Source organism: Helobdella robusta (genome assembly GCF_000326865.2).
Source record: "Helobdella robusta unplaced genomic scaffold HELROscaffold_50, whole genome shotgun sequence".
Taxonomy (NCBI): domain Eukaryota; kingdom Metazoa; phylum Annelida; class Clitellata; order Rhynchobdellida; family Glossiphoniidae; genus Helobdella; species Helobdella robusta.
The window spans coordinates 743,637-760,318 of record NW_008705255.1 but is presented as its reverse complement, the minus strand read 5'-3'; the positions used below and the strand labels follow the sequence as shown (position 1 = coordinate 760,318).

The 16,682-nt window shown below is 32.6% G+C and overlaps 4 protein-coding genes across 4 annotated transcripts; 2 read left to right on the top strand and 2 right to left on the bottom strand.

The window, feature by feature from the left end:
- Nucleotides 1-1,022: 1,022 nt before the first annotated feature.
- Nucleotides 1,023-2,109, bottom strand: HELRODRAFT_86242 (hypothetical protein; the record flags this gene model as incomplete). Its single annotated transcript, XM_009027663.1, has 3 exons — nt 1,023-1,178; nt 1,571-1,624; nt 1,951-2,109. 3 exons carry the CDS (start codon nt 2,107-2,109, stop codon nt 1,023-1,025), a joined length of 369 nt encoding a protein of 122 aa, XP_009025911.1.
- A 3,960-nt stretch (nt 2,110-6,069) lies between these two features.
- Nucleotides 6,070-9,130, bottom strand: HELRODRAFT_185958 (hypothetical protein). The gene is given in 8 exon segments (XM_009027742.1): nt 6,070-6,195; nt 6,210-6,788; nt 6,980-7,121; nt 7,210-7,373; nt 7,835-8,005; nt 8,195-8,318; nt 8,662-8,875; nt 9,037-9,130. 6 exon segments carry the CDS (start codon nt 8,871-8,873, stop codon nt 6,672-6,674), a joined length of 930 nt encoding a protein of 309 aa, XP_009025990.1. The 5' UTR covers nt 8,874-8,875; nt 9,037-9,130; the 3' UTR covers nt 6,070-6,195; nt 6,210-6,671.
- A 230-nt stretch (nt 9,131-9,360) lies between these two features.
- HELRODRAFT_193453 (hypothetical protein) lies at nt 9,361-12,266 on the top strand. The gene is made up of 2 exons (XM_009027741.1): nt 9,361-11,918; nt 11,955-12,266. The coding sequence occupies exon 1, from the start codon at nt 9,403-9,405 to the stop codon at nt 11,833-11,835; it is 2,433 nt and encodes an 810-aa protein (XP_009025989.1). The 5' UTR covers nt 9,361-9,402; the 3' UTR covers nt 11,836-11,918; nt 11,955-12,266.
- A 399-nt stretch (nt 12,267-12,665) lies between these two features.
- On the top strand, nt 12,666-16,332 carry HELRODRAFT_193452 (hypothetical protein; the record flags this gene model as incomplete). Its single annotated transcript, XM_009027740.1, has 4 exons — nt 12,666-12,700; nt 12,834-12,888; nt 13,436-13,578; nt 15,649-16,332. Exons 1-4 carry the CDS (start codon nt 12,677-12,679, stop codon nt 16,330-16,332), a joined length of 906 nt encoding a protein of 301 aa, XP_009025988.1. The 5' UTR covers nt 12,666-12,676.
- Nucleotides 16,333-16,682: the final 350 nt, after the last annotated feature.

The window sequence follows — 16,682 nt, the reverse complement described above, 5'->3', positions numbered from 1 at the left end:
CATTCATTAGCTATCTATCCATTTAATAATTCACTCATGAGCTTATCCATCTATTCATTCATCCAATCATTCATACATTCATTCATCCGATCATTCATCCAATCATTTATCCGATCATTCATCCAATCATTCATACATTCATTCATCCGATCATTCATCCAATCATTCATACATTCATTCATCCAATCATTCATACATTTATTCATCCATTCATTCATACATTCATTCATTCATTCATTCATACATTCATCCATTAATTAATTATAATTCAGAGGTGGGCAAACTTCTGGTCAATCTATTATTATTGTTGTTGTTGTCATTGTTGTTGCTGCTGCTGCTGTTGTTGTTGTTATTATTTACTCATTCGTTCGTTCATCCATTCGTTCATCCATCCATCCATTCATTCATTCATCCGATAATTAAATATAATTCAGAGGTGGGCAAACTTTTTGTTGTGAGGACCGCATTGAGAAATATTTTGAAGGGCCACAAATGTATTTAAATAGCAAATTTTTTCGACCCAGAGGGGAATTTTTTAAGATTTGTGGCTCCTTTTTTAGGCCGGCCGCATACATAAAATAGCTTCGCGTAGTTTGCCCACCCCTGAATTAATTAATTCATTCATTTCTTCATTCATTCACCCATTCATGCACCCATTCATTTATTCATTCATCCATTCAATCATCCATTAATTTACTCATTCACTCAGAGGTACCTCAATGGATCCATAATCAAAATATCTGAATAGAAGCCGTTACATAACAAACTATTCTGACGGGACTGTAACAGCTGATAATTCTGTATGGATGTGTGCGTGTCTGTGTGTGTGTGTGTGCGTCTGTGTGTGTGTGTGTGTCTGTGTGTGTGTGTATAACTGTATGTATCTGTGTGTGTGCGCAGAAATAGAAGTAGTAATAGTAATAGTAGTAGCCGCAGTAGCATCAGAAGTAGTAGTATTGGCAGTAGTAGTAGTAGTAGTAGTAGAAGAAGCAGCAGCAGTTGCAGCAGCAGTTGCAGCAGTATCAAACCTGTAAATGGGTGTGTATGTAGTTTGACTTGATACTCTCCATACAGCGACCATCCGAAATATCCCACAGACACATTTCTCTGTTTACAACGATGACGACGACGATGATGATGACGTCATTTGCGGTTGTCACCATCGTTATCATCATCGTCTTCACCATCATGAAGATAATCTTCACCATCACCATCTTCACCATCATCATCTTCACCATCATCATCTTCACCATCATCACAATCATCATCGTCACCATCATCACCATCACAACCAACAGCACAGACATATTTCACTGGTGGTGATGATGACGATGATGATGTCATTTACGATCGTCATCATTATCATCGTCATCATCATCATAACTAACCCAGTATCAGAGGAACTAACAAAATATGTTTCGCCAACATCATATTCACTTTGATCATCAGCATCATCGTCGTCATTTTTAACATCATTACTATTACCAATGTTATTATTATCAACATTATTATTGTTGTTATTATTGTTATTATTATTTTTGGCGGTAGTAGTAGTGGTAGTTGAGGCGACTGCCAAGCAGGTAACAGTCGACGAGTGGCCGTACAACACCATTCGGGCTGACATCTTAATTATTAATTAACAGCTAATTAACGTTCATAATCAGCTAATTAATATTCATTATCAGCTAATTAACATTCATAATCAACTTATTACCACCCATTACCAGTTAATTAACATTCCTAACTGGTCGGCGAAATGGTTTAAAGAATGAATGACTGAGTTAGGCGAGTTGTAGCTCAGGCAGTAGAAGTGCTGCCATGTTTCGCGCTGTTATCACGCCGTGACCTGATTCGAATACCGTCTGCCCGAAGCTTAAAGATTATCGTGGCGACACTATGAAGAAATTGTAATAATAAGAAAAATAATAAAAATTCATAAGCTCCGCCCACCGTCCAATCAGAATCGACGTCCCAGACGCATAGCTGTCCATCATTGGACCCGGTTACGACGTGCTTCTGATTGGCTGTCATGAGCAGGCAGGTTATCGAATGGGTGGGGGGGTTTTTGCCCCAGAGTGCCACGGGTATGACTAAACTACTGTTCGACATTTTGGGATCTGAGATGGTGTTGTTGTTGTTGCTGCTGGGGGTGGTGGCGGTAGTGGTGGCGGTAGTGGTGGTGGTAGTGGTGGTGGTAGTAGCGGTCGTAGTGGTGTAGCTTGTTGACGATATTCTTCTGCTTCGAGACGACTGGCTGACTGTTTGAAATTGTCAACAGGAAATTATTACGGAATAGTAATATAGGTTCAGAAAAGTTATGAATGGATGAATGAATGAATGAATGAATGAATGAATGAATGAATGAATGAATGAATGAATGAATGAATGAATGAATGAATGAATGAATGAATGAATGAATAAATGGATGGATGGATGGATGGATCGATGAATGAATGAATGAATGAATGAATGAATGAATGAATGAATGAATGAATGAATAAATGAATGAATGAATAAATGAATGAATAAATGAATGAATGAATAAATGAATGAAAAGTATTATATCCATAATTCTAAAATAATTCACCAAATATATTTCCATCATTCCAATAATTATTAATTGTTATTACTACTACTACTACTACTACTACTACTACTACTACTACTATTACTACTACTACTACTACTACTACTACTACTACTACTACTACTACTACTACTACTACTACTACTACTACTACTACTACTACTACTACTACTACTACTACTACTATTACTACTACTACTACTACTACTACTACTACTACTACTACTACTACTACTACTACTATTACTACTACTACTAATACTACTACTACTACTACTACTAGTACTACTACTACCACTACTACTACTATTACTACTACTACTACTACTACTACTATACTACTACATGTAGTAGTGGTAGTAGCATTATCAAATGATTTTTGCTTACAAGAATTCAATGACTTAACTCTCTTAAACAATTTCACCATTTTAAACTGAAGACAAATTCCCTTCTGATTTGAATTAAAAATAAATTTAAATAAATTAATAGTAAATAATTGTAATAATTATTAATTATTATTCCATAAAAATTGTACTTTATAACAAATTATACAAAAGAAATTCAGAAATAAAATTAATCAAGATACAAAAATTAATCTTCTTTCTCATAACATATGCAAGCAAGCTAAACAAACATATCCAAACGTGTTTGTGTATGCAAATATGTGTGTGTGCGTGCGTGCCTACGTGTGTGTGTGCGTGTGCGTGTATGCATGTATGTATGCATGTGTAAATATGGTCCCAAGGTTTGCTTTAAGTTATTTAAGCTAATTAAGACGTTTCTATTGAATACTGAAACACAATATTTGCCCTTAAGTATGTTTTTGTGTGTGCGTGTGCGTGTGTGAATAAATATGTGTGTTTGTGTGAGTATGTGTGTTATTTTATAATCATATATATATATGGGTGTATATATATATATATATATATATATATATATATATATATATTGTATATATCAGAAGTATATATAATACTGTTGGTTTTATCACTGAATATGGTTGGCTCATGCTGGTCAAAATACTGTGCAATGAATAAAATTATATAAGTGTATTCACTCAATGTTCCAATACAACACTCTGTAATAATATGTAAATGTAATGATGTAATAAATGTTAATGTAACAAGTTATCATAAGAAAAACATCACTACAGCAGTACAATTACATTAAATTACATTAAAGTACTAAGTACAGTGAACATGTATATATATACATACATACACATATATATGTTGTATTGTATGGTATTGTATCACCTGTATATCACAAGATACAAAAACATGCAGTACTAAGTACAGTGCACATACATACATACATACACATATATATATATATAAGTTGTATTGTATGGTATGGTAGTATTGCATCATATTGTATCACCTATCTATCACAAACTACACAAACAAAACACAGTCGTATCCAAATTAAACTCAAATTTTTTGTACATTAAAAATTGTTTAATTGAATGAATATGATGAATGAACTGAATGAATGACTGACAGATCGAACATTGAATGGAAAAAAATGAATGAATGAATAAATAAATGAATTGAATGAATGAACGAATGAACGAACGAATGAATGAATGAATGACTGACAGATTGAATTGAACATTGAATGAATGAAATAATGAATGATTGTAATGAAAATGTAATAGTATGTGTTGTATTCGTTTGTGAGTATGCCTTTTTTATGTATTGTATGGCTAGAGATGATATGATGAAGTATTGTATGTAATAATTAGTTAGGTGGTAGGTGCAGTATTGTAAATTAAAAACCAGTTCAAACACACTCCGACCAAATAATCTGCCTAGCTAGCTAGAGTTCAATTCTTCAACAATCAACAGACAAAAAATTATTCTTTTCGTTATTATAATTATTATTATTATTATTAGTAGTAGTAGTATTTATCAAATAAATATAAAACAAATTAAAATTCCTCCGATTTGTTTACTTACATTTGTCATTATAATTTATATAATAATTTATATATAAATATACATACCATATGATCATAATATAGTAACATATGATTATAATATAGAGATGCGTTAGAACTTATTCGCTACAATCGGTTTGCTACTCGAATGTTATACCGATTTCGATTTGAGATCCGAGTTTGGGTAATAATTCCATTCAGGTGTTTATACAATCGTCTCAGTTGAATTTCTTTCACTATACTTTTCAGAATTTTGTTAATCTCTTGTAAGATGATCAACCCGACACACTGGGCAAATAAACCACAAGTTTTAAACTAAAAATGAAAAAAGTAGCCCACCTTTATCGAAGGCCCTTCAATTACGTCTCAAAAGCCCCAAAAACTTGGAGGCCCATGCCAAATGAACTCCCTCACTCCGCATTATATATGTAAATATATATATTTTATCACATTAAAACACTTTGTATTCAGTATATTTATTCATCTTCTAATTCTTTACAAAATATAGGGTAAAAAGGCTCATCTTACTTCCATAATAATAATGAAAATAAAAAAATAATAATATAATAATAATTTAATATTATAAACACACACAGAACGAACGAACGAACGGAATGGACATAAAAAGAAATTATTTAAGAAATACACGCAAGCAAAAAATGGAAAAACATTTCGAGTTATTATTTCTCCTGCTTTAGAAACAAACACATATACAGACATCAATTTCTTTCATATTTATATATATGTATGTATATATATATATATGTATGTGTGTGTGTGTCTGTTTGTCTCTGTCCATGGCTTAGCTAATATCAAAAGTATCTGCCATTAAAATGTCAAGAATCAGCATATTGAGTGTTAAAATAATAATTAAAAAAAAAAATAATTCATAATAATTCTTCTTAATATTACGACATAAACACCTATATATATGTGTGTGTGTGTATGTGTGTGTAAACACATAAGTAATGACAATAATAATGATAATAATATATCTACATTTACTGAAGCTATAACTACTATATATATATAATTATATATGTATATATATATATAATTATATATGTATATATATATATAATTATATATGTATATATATATAATTATATATATATAATTATATGTTGGTAATAGACCATAATTTTTACAATATTCTATAAATTCTACCGAATGTTTGGCGTTAATATGTTAACATATTAACGCCAAACATTCGGTAGATTTATAGAATATTGTAAAAATATAATTAAATATATATATATAATTAATTATATATATATCTATATATAATTATAATTATTATAGGCGAGTTTCACTATGGTTGCCTTCAGTTTAAAAATCAGTGAAATATAAGTATGACAAGTATGCCCAAGAAATTGGTTAGTTAGTTAAGCAAATGAATTTTTACCTCTTGGTCTTGGTGGAAAGAAAAGGAGTAGAGATTGATCGATTAATAGCTTATGTAGTGAATTAGTTAATAAATTAGTTAATTAATTAAACAATTTCTCTTAAGAAATCAAACTAAATGTTTTATTTTTTTATATGTATAATTTAATTATTACGAAAAAAGAGCGGCCTTAAAAATATAAAAGTTAAATTTAAATTAATGATAAAGACGCAGCTAGCTATCAAGTGTTGCATATTTTGGAGAGAGAGAAACGCAATGCAGAAAGAAAAGAAGCTTATAGAGAGAGAGGGAGAGAGAGAGGGAGAGAGAGAGAGAGAGAGAGAAGAAACAAAAAGAATGAGGATATACATAAAAAGGAGAGAAAGAAAGGACATTAATGTAAAAGTTTCACAATGTTAATAATGGAAAATGTTCAAAGATGATGTTATATATATAACGTTTGTCGTTCATTCGTTCATTCTTGTATTCATTCATTCATTCATTCAATCAATCAAAAATAATAAAAATAATAATAGGAAAATCGATAATGAGCTGTTATTGTTTTAAAAATGAAGACACAATAATTAAGTAATTAAAAAAATTAATTAGTCAATCAACCAACCAACTAATCCAACAGACAACAAAGCAATCAATCACTCACTCACTCAATTAACAGTCACTCACTCAATCATTCATTCATTCCTTCATTCACTCAACTCAACCAACCAATCATTCAGCCAGTAATCCAATCAATCAACCAATCAGAAGTTAGCCCTTGCAGATTGGTTCTCTTTCATGTGCACATCAGTATCAAAGTACTTGTGCTTCAAAGCCGTGACCGCTGAAATCCTCTTGGTTGGATTGTATATGAACATACCCTGCGATGTGATTGGTCGGTTTGGAAAAAATGATTGACAGGTTGATGGACCGATCGAAAGGTACCCCACCCTCACAATCATTATCATCATCAGTATTGCTATCACAATCATCATCACAATTACAATCACCATCACCATCACAGTCATCATCATCACCATAACCATCATCATCATCACCATGACTCACTCACCTCCAACAAATCAAGGGCATCATCATCCATATATTTGGCAGCCTGCCTCAGATTGTTGACCTTCCATGACGGGAAAGTGGCCTTGTAGTCGGGCATCTCACTCACCCCCGGCCAGTTTTCCTCGGTGGGGGTCGTTAGGGTCCTGTGTAGGTGGGTGCATATGTTATGTACGTGTGTGTGTGTCTATGTGTGTGTGGGTGGGTCTGGAAGAGTATGTGTAACCAAAAAACCTGAATATCCTGAAGAGCTGATCGATCTCAGAATCTCCCCTGAAGATGGGTTTCTTCGAGGCCATCTCGGCAAATATGCAGCCAACAGACCAAATGTCGACGGCGGGGCAGTATCGAGGGCAGCCTAGAAGAACTTCTGGGGCTCTGTACCACAGGGTCACGACCTGGAAAGGGTTCACGGAAATGATGATGGTGGTGATGAAGATGTTGATGATGATGATGAAAACATTGACGACGACGATGCTGACAAAGATAGTTGTGTAAATTAAAGCGATGAAATAACTAAATAGAAAAAAGAGGCGCTCCTATATTGTACTTCCAATCTGCCAAATTTTTAATTTATACAAACTATTTACACCTGGACCCCATAAAAAAAAACTCCAAAGTTATCAACCACATGTAAAAATTAGGTACCTAAATTACTAATTAGATATATTCCTTATAATAATGTTAATAATAACAGTAATAATGAAAGAACATATCTAATTGTAATTTAGTCTTAACTCCATCCTGAAATACCCCAAAACTACTAATTAACTCTAAATTCTCTAAATCTCTAAAATCATTCCAAACCAAATTTTCAAATCCCTCTGTTCATTAATGAACTCCCCCCAAGCCTACTAACCTCATGGGTGTAGGCCCTCATGGGAATACAGACAGCCCTGGCCAGGCCAAAATCAGCCAGCTTGATCATTCCCTTGGCGTCGATCAGAAGGTTTTGGGGCTTGAGGTCTCGGTGGATGATTCGACGTCTGTGGCAGAATAATAAGGCTTCGAGGATTTGTTGCATGTAGCTCTGTGCAAGTGCGAGGTGGTGGTATTTAGTGGGTGGTCGTTGGGGATCATCATTATCATCGCTATCTTCATCACTTTAATCATCATTATCACCATCACCCCCACACCATCATCATTATCATCACCACTTTAATCATCATTATCACAATCATCACTATCATCATCATCATCATCCTCCTCCTCCTTATACCTTGATCAGATTTGGGCACATGAGTTTTTCAATGGGCAAAGAGTCGAAATACTTTTTGAGGTCCATAGATAAAAATTCAAAGACTAAATATAACTTTCCCTCTTGCATTAAGACCTCCTCTAGCCTGTCGAACGGAGTGGTCATTTTCATTTCATTGCAATTTAAATAATATATATACATGATTAATTATATGGGGAAAAATAGTCGACCTGCTTGGGCACAATGTACTGGCCAACAGACGACTTTTTTCACCAATATTTTTACTCAATTTTTTAATAATTAATAATAATAGTAAGACTAACAATGCATACCAACTAGCCATTATTACAATCAAACATCTGTCTCCAAAAAACTACAATGAACTACTTAGAAACCCACACACACAACTAATTACAACTACACTAATTACTATAAAAAACACTAACTACAATTACATTACACACTAATTACCACGAAAAAACACTAACGTAACAATACTGGGATGTACAAGTTCCTTCAAGAGGGAGATCTCACGAATGGCAGTGGACGGAATTCCTTCTTCTTCACTGTCCAGCCTAATTTTCTTCATGGCCACAAATCGGCCACTGGCCTTATGCCTGCCTTTGTACACCACGCCATATGTTCCTTCGCCTATTTTCTCGATTTTCGCATAGTCATCAATCGACGGCTGGCCGCTCATGCCTGGGGAAGTTTTTAATGTTTAGTTTATTCATTATTTATATTTATTTTATTATTTTCTCGCTTCCGCCATTTTCGTTTGAAGTTTGTTAGTTTCAAAATTTAAAAAGGAAAATTTAAGTTCGCTTAAATACGAATAACATTGTAAAAAATTTGAAAATTACTGAGTAGAAGTTCTTCACGGACGAGCTAAAGATGAAATTAGTGAAAAACCTGAGGAGAATCTCGAACGATAAATTGGCGGTAGGTTCAAATATTCAATATTTTAATGCGACAATAAAGAAAGTAAAAGTTAACTTAAATAATAAATATCATTAATTTCAAATAAATGTAAAATTTAACATTTTGCAGGTAATAAAATTATTTTAGAATCAGGATGTTAATTTTTAGTAATTTTTATTAATTATTTTTATTTTTTGAATTAAAATAAAATTTAATTTTATAGATTACCTTTTCGTTTTTAACAACAACCCACCTGGATTGAATAGGGTTTTTAAATTTGTCCGAATAGTTTTTAAAAAGTAATAAAAATGGAATTTATTATAAATAGGCAATTAAGTTTGAAAGACTTAGTGAAACATTATTTCAGACAGTTATTCTCACGGCCATGGTATTTAAAATTTGCCATTTTATTTCTTGTAACTGTGTTTTTAATATTAGCCCGTTTTAAAAACTTTACAACTGAACATTTTGCCGCCGAAAATGAACTAAAAAATAAATGGCGGCTAAAAGCAGATAAATTCGTCGTTAGAATGATGGCCGACGATCAAGTACGTCTGCCTAAAGTCTCTAACTTCATTCATGGTTACGGTAGTTTTTACCATTTTTACCGAATTCCTAGAAGATTTAAAAAAGCATTTTATTCCGAGATGACCAGCGCTAATCCGGACACAGCCCATCCTCTAGCTCCGGATTTTTCATTTCATCTAACTTACGACAAAAATAAAGTTAAAATATTCCACGACACGAATTGCGGTTGCATTTACCGAATATATATGTTACCTCCGTTTTCAAGTTATTTGAATAAAGTCGATTTACTAAAACCTCAAGATTTGAAAAATTTATTTTTGGAGATAACTTTAGATGATGTCACAACCATTTATAGTTTAACTGAAATTTTGGAAGGTGAAAAAGGACCGTTTCTCAGTCCAGTAAGCTCGAAAAATTCGAAACCATTATCCGGTATTGGGTCTTACACGCCGTTCTGTTACGCTAAAAGTGCTTCGATTCATTACGTCGACGATAACGAATATCCGACTAATTTGTTGAACCTCACCGTCAGTTGCGTGGCTAACGAGTTAAAGTGCCCAATAAAACAGTACACGGCAGTTTCTTACATGAAATCTTCGTGTTTGCCTGATGAACAGTCGACATTCAGTCAACTAAACAAAGAAAACTTTGCGAATTTGGATTATTTGGTCGAGTATTTTAAATATCCTGAAAACTACGGTCCGCACGATGATGACGGGTGTAATTTGGTTTGCGAAGATTTCAGTAGGAAAAACAAAATCATAAAGTTGATTGAGAGGTGGAATAGATCCGCTGTTGTCGTGTCAATCGTCCTAACCGAACTCCTAATGAATGATGACGATGAAATAAACGAGCGATATTTTGAAGATTGGAACGATATTTTTTTATCAGTAACTGTGGACGGTTCTTCAGAACCACAAATCTACATTTCATTGGGTGTTGTCTTCGTCACAAAAGGTTTTAAAACTGAATTCATTAGTGCGCCTTACGGGAGGTCTTACCGAGGATGTAACTATTTAATCAATCTCAATTCTACACTTACTTGGGACGTTTTGCAGGTCGGATATTTCTTTCTACCCATTCCTTATTGGCACGACATAAAAATTAATTTAGAATATCGGAATGAAGATATAAGAAAAAAGAAGAAAATCTGTTATCAAGTTCTCGAAAATGAAAACTTTTATGACGAGAAACAAACGGGACACCTGTACGGGCACAACGTCTTTCATTCTGGAGAAACGGAGAGATGGCGCGAAGTTTTGTCGGTAGCAGGCGGTTGGGGACATCTGGTTAGTCTTGCTGTAGAAATAAATAATCTAAAACCGATACTGGACGCTCCATTGATAGAGAGATGGGCGGCCTTGCAAGCCGATCCGGTCATTTATATCGACGGTTTTAAGTCTCCACGAGTCAGAGGAACCGGATTAGAAGATTATTTCAGTTTTTCTCATGGGTTTGCTGGTGCAGAAAATACTTCGTTTGCATTCGTTGGTGTTCCGTACGGATTTGAAAATAAAGAAACTACTGGCAAATCTTGGTCCTGCTACCGACACCATATTTTTGATCCGGTTCTATTCGACGATTCAATCGAGTTTATCATGGAAGGTACGCATGAAGATGAATATTACAAAGAAGCAAGAAAACTAACGTTCACCGAGTACAAAAGTTTAGAAGCATCGTTACAAACATCTTTCGTTTATACTCCATTTTATTATTTCAAAAAACATTCGAAAAATGTTCAATATAAATATTGCGATGATGTTATATTTTGTGAGGACGAATCACTAGCTTCACATAGTTTCAAATCTTCAACAACTCCAATACTTTTTCGATTCGATTCTTTGAAGTACCTTGGCGATTCAAAGCACAACTTTGAAGAGAAGAACGTTTGCGGATTTTCATTCAAGAATTTAACGAATATTAAATTTCAGTTGATAGTTCCTTCTACCACCGACTCGAAACTCGTATTTACTCGAAAGTATTACTCCAAACTGTATCAGTGGAACGACAAGTGCCTTGTGAACTATAACGGCTACACATTTGAGTGGCTATTCTCAATTGGACCGACCAATAGCGATTATTCGTTAAGAGAAGATTCAATTATTTTACCGATCTTAGATTCAGGAAAAACTACAAATGAATTTAATTTTCAATTAACAGTGCTCTCAGACTGGAACGATATATCATATACATTGTGCTCCATTACCGAATGAATGCGTGTATAGTTTCTGTTTTCATTCATTCATTCATTCATTCATTCATTCATTCATTCATTCATTCATTCATTCATTCATTCATTCATTCATTTATTCATTCATTCATTCATTCATTCATTTAATTACACTGTATATTTTCAATGCGCGTGTTTTTGATTGCATTTTATCACATCTGAGCACATCTTTTTAAACATTTACATGTTTGTTTAGTCATCAATTTTACTTTACTATGTTGAATCGTGCGTTATAAATCATGGGATTTTAAATTGAATATGCCCTGTCGTTTAAATACAGTGCTGGATTAAATAATCATATTTTGAAGTTTTAATAAAATTTGTGCCTAAAATGGACATTCGATTTAAGATCTTAAAATTAATTCGTACATGAAACTGTTTCAAATAAAACAACATTTAAAATTAATCAAAAAAGGGATTTTGTTAAATTTAACTTTGACCCTACCAAATTATGTATACTAAGCTTTTTTTACAATGCTTTTTTATTAACTACACCTGTAAAATGTTTATAACATTATTGATTCTCACCGTACAGTAATCATACTTTGTAAGTATATATGTAGTATTTATATTTATCAGTACCTATATCTCAAATATAGCATCAATAATTTATCGAAGATCTTCTAATAGTTGGTAAATATAGTAACTAAGATATAGTACATATCATTAAAAGTTTCACGCAATGTCTTTATATTTCTCAAAGGTTTTATATCTCTCAAGGGCAATAATTTTTATGTTCATCTAATCCGGATTTTTCGTGATTTATTTGTTAATACGGCCATCCCTTTTTATGACATCAATTTACTTTCATATGTTTTTTAAAAATGGCGACTTCGGGAATAATAAAGGTGAAGTGAAATTATACTTTTAATGCATTTAAAATTATTTTATTTCAAGGTTTAGTGTTTTATTTTTTAATTTTTAATTTGTTTTATTTTTAAAAAAAATAAAATTATTTAAAATTCTTCCTAAACATCTTAGACAGTTGCGAAGCACATTCCCCTGATCAAGTTTCCTAATCGTTTGGCCGCTGCCGGTCTGTTTTGAATTATAATTATAGATTTATTTAACAAGTTTCATTATTTAAGTTAAACTATCATTCATTCACGATCATTTATAATGTATTTCAGAAGATAATTGAAATAACCTTTCATGCAATTTTCAATTTTAATATGATGGTTAAAATAATGTCATTATTATAATCGTATAGTGATTTTTTAAGTTAGGATTTTAAGTTTTAAATTTAAAGCCAAAAAATTTGTTTTTATTATTAAAAATGATTTTTATGTACTCTGTTATCAGTTATTGTGTACTATAATGTGTATGTATATGTTAGGAATTATATTGTGTTGTATTATAAAGGATGCACTCTTTATAGTACTTTTGTAGATATGTGATTGTAGATTTTATTCATATATTAAAAATATTATTTCAAACTCAAAATAAAATTAAATTTTATAATACTAGGATGGTTTTTCACCCAATGATATATAACAATAATTAATAACACAAATACAGTCAGTTAACAAGATACATTATAATATAATATTATAATTCATTCACCTTATCACTAATCACCCCAGCAATGGCGGCAACCCAGCAGAGCAAGCAGCCATCTTCATCGGCGTCTGCTAAAACAGCAAGGGGGTCCGGTCTGCCCGAGTCTACCCTTTCAATGAGATTCAGACGGAGACCTTTGGATCAAGTTGAAATTGATTACGTTTTGGTGGGTGGTATTTTTTAAAGTTTATAATCCTACCAACATTTACACATAAGTCCTAATAAATATTTTTACATTGCTACTAATTATGTAAATATTGTTTGGAGTTGTTAGTTTTGTAGAAATATTTAGTAATTTGTTTTGTTAGGTGTTTGTTAGGTAGCCATTTGTGACAAAAAAAAGTTTTTTTTTCAGAGGGGTGGTCCAGAATGAATGACGTCAACGTTTTTTTTTGTCAACGATAAAAGATACTCAACGTTGCAAAAACTCCATAGATTTTTTTCTGCAATTATTAACTTCGGAACAATTTTTAGTAGTAATAATAATTCAAAAATTAATATTTATATTGTAATAGTTGATTATTAAAATATAATATAATAATTAATAATAAAATGATCTTGAAAAATAACAATAATTAAGATTGCAATTTTGAGTTTTTACAAATTAATTGGTTTTGTAGTTTTTTTTCTTATATATTTTTAAAAAAATTTGTATTATTTATCTTGTGTTATTAATTTTTTTTCAATACTTTAAGCACTTAACTTATTTTATTAAAATGGTTTTTTTTTTATGGTTTAAAGATTGGTATTTAAAGTTACAATGGACAGATTTTGTCATTTCATTGGTATGTGTGTTCATTCATACAATCGTTCATTCATTCATTCATCCATTCATTCATCCCATTCATTCATTCATCCCATTCATTCGTAGGAAATTTTTTGCTATGTGCATTTTGTTGTGAGATAACTTTTCATTTTTTTGTACTAAAATTTCGAAGCTCTGTTTCAGTTAGTCAAAGAAAGTTAAATAAAACAATTTTGAAAAAAAAATCGGCCTTCGGTACTGTGAATAATTTGTTACGAAATCAATGAAAGTTCAACAGGTCAACAACGACGTTGTTGGTTGATTGGTTGACTGATTGGGTGGCTGATTGGTTGACTGATTGATTCATTCATTGAATGATTGGTTGGTTGATTGATTAATTGGTTTGTTGGTTGATCGATTGTGCGTATGTAGTTATAGGTAGGCAAAGACATTTTCGTTATTCAAGATTATAACGTGATTTTTTTTTAATGTTTCATTCGTCTATTTGCCATTTTGTTTAATTGAAAATTATTTTCTTTTTTTTCTGGGCTGGGTAAGTGGTCCCTCTGGTCAGTCATGTAATAAATAAAAATAAACGAATAACTAATTAAATTAAATATTGGTAAATCGTGTCTCAGGGTTTGAGACACGTAATAGACATATTTTTACACAATAATGACCTATTCCAAGAAGTTTTGATGCAATAATAAAAATTTAATAAGTTAAGTACTAAAAATTGGTTTAATATTCCGGAACTTCCCTATCAATCAATCTTCGTTTAGCGCCCAGAGACCCGGTTTCCCGAGGTAGGACGTTGTTTTCTTTGCCATCAACTTTTTGCGCCAAGTTAGACGATCAGTTGTATCCATTTCATTTAAATTTAGAGCTTCTCTAATTTATGATAATTTATTATAAGCCAGAGTGCATGGTTACTAGTAAAAGCAAAACCGCCCAGATCTGCTCCATAATCATTAATAGTAAAACAGGTAAAACAAGTCAACAGCTTCAACTATCTCGGGAGTCTGATTACGTCAGGTTGTAAATGGGATGTGGATATCAAACGAAGGATAGCTATGACGATAGATGCATATTCTAAAATGAAAAACATCCTCACTAACAGTAAAATCGGATGATCGACAAAATTAAAACTAATCGCCCAGCTCCAACAGTTACGAAAATTTATACCAACAACCATTCCGTAAATTAGGGTGCTACTTTAATCAATGCTAACTTAAGCTAATTTATGTTTAAGCATGAATAGAAGATTTGGTTTTGATTAGTTAGAAAACCTTATTTTTGTAATTAAAATAGCAAAATTAAAAAAAATTATGAATGATATGGAAATTAAGTCTGTTGAATTCGATAGGAGTGCGTAAAACTAACTTTCAGTAGCCAGAATTCGTCGTTAGAATGTCGTCGTTAGACGATCAAGTACGTCTGCCTAAAGTCTCTAACTTCATTCATGGTTACGGTAGTTTTTACCATTTTTAGCGAATTCCTAGAAGATTTAAAAAAGCATTTTATTCCGAGATGATCAGCGCTAATCCGGACACAGCCCATCCTCTAGCTCCGGATTTTTCATTTCATCTAACTTACGACAAAAATAAAGTTAAAATATTCCACGACACGAATTGCAGTTGCATTTACCGAATATATATGTTACCTCCGTTTTCGAGTTATTTGAACAAAGTCGATTTACTAAAACCTCAAGATTTGAAAAATTTATTTTTGGAGATAACTTTAGATGATGTCACAACCATTTATAGTTTAACTGAAATTTTGGAAGGTGAAAAAGGACCGTTTCTCAGTCCAGTAAGCTCGAAAAATTCGAAACCATTATCCGGTATTGGGTCTTACACGCCGTTCTGTTACGCTAAAAGTGCTTCGATTCATTACGTCGACGATAACGAATATCCGACTAATTTGTTGAACCTCACCGTCAGTTGCGTGGCTAACGAGTTAAAGTGCCCAATAAAACAGTACACGACAGTTTCTTACATGAAATCTTCGTGTTTGCCTGATGAACAGTCGACATTCAGTCAACTAAACAAAGAAAACTTTGCGAATTTGGATTATTTGGTCGAGTATTTTAAATATCCTGAAAACTACGGTCCGCACGATGATGACGGGTGTAATTTGGTTGCGAAGATTTCAGTAGGAAAAACAAAATCATAAAGTTGATTGAGAGGTGGAATAGATCCGCTGTTGTCGTGTCAATCGTCCTAACCGAACTCCTAATGAATGATGACGATGAAATAAACGAGCGATATTTTGAAGATTGGAACGATATTTTTTTATCAGTAACTGTGGACGGTTCTTCAGAACCACAAATCTACATTTCATTGGGTGTTGTCTTAGTCACAAAAGGTTTTAAAACTGAATTCATTAGTGCGCCTTACGGGAGGTCTTACCGAGGATGTAACTATTTAATCAATCTCAATTCTACACTTACTTGGGACGTTTTGCAGGTCGGATATTTCTTTCTACCCATTCCTTATTGGCTACTTTAATCAATGTTAACTTAA

Coding starts and splice junctions, on each gene's coding strand:
- HELRODRAFT_185958 (XM_009027742.1), bottom strand. CDS start 8,873: ATGAGCGGCCAGCCGTCGATTGATGACTATGCGAAAATCGAGAAAATA. Junction 8,319..8,661: donor GTACATCCCAGTATTGTTAC/GTTAGTGTTTTT, acceptor TCCGTTCGACAG/GCTAGAGGAGGTCTTAATGC. Junction 7,122..7,209: donor CAGCTCTTCAGGATATTCAG/GTTTTTTGGTTA, acceptor CCACCTACACAG/GACCCTAACGACCCCCACCG.
- HELRODRAFT_193453 (XM_009027741.1), top strand. CDS start 9,403: ATGGAATTTATTATAAATAGGCAATTAAGTTTGAAAGACTTAGTGAAA.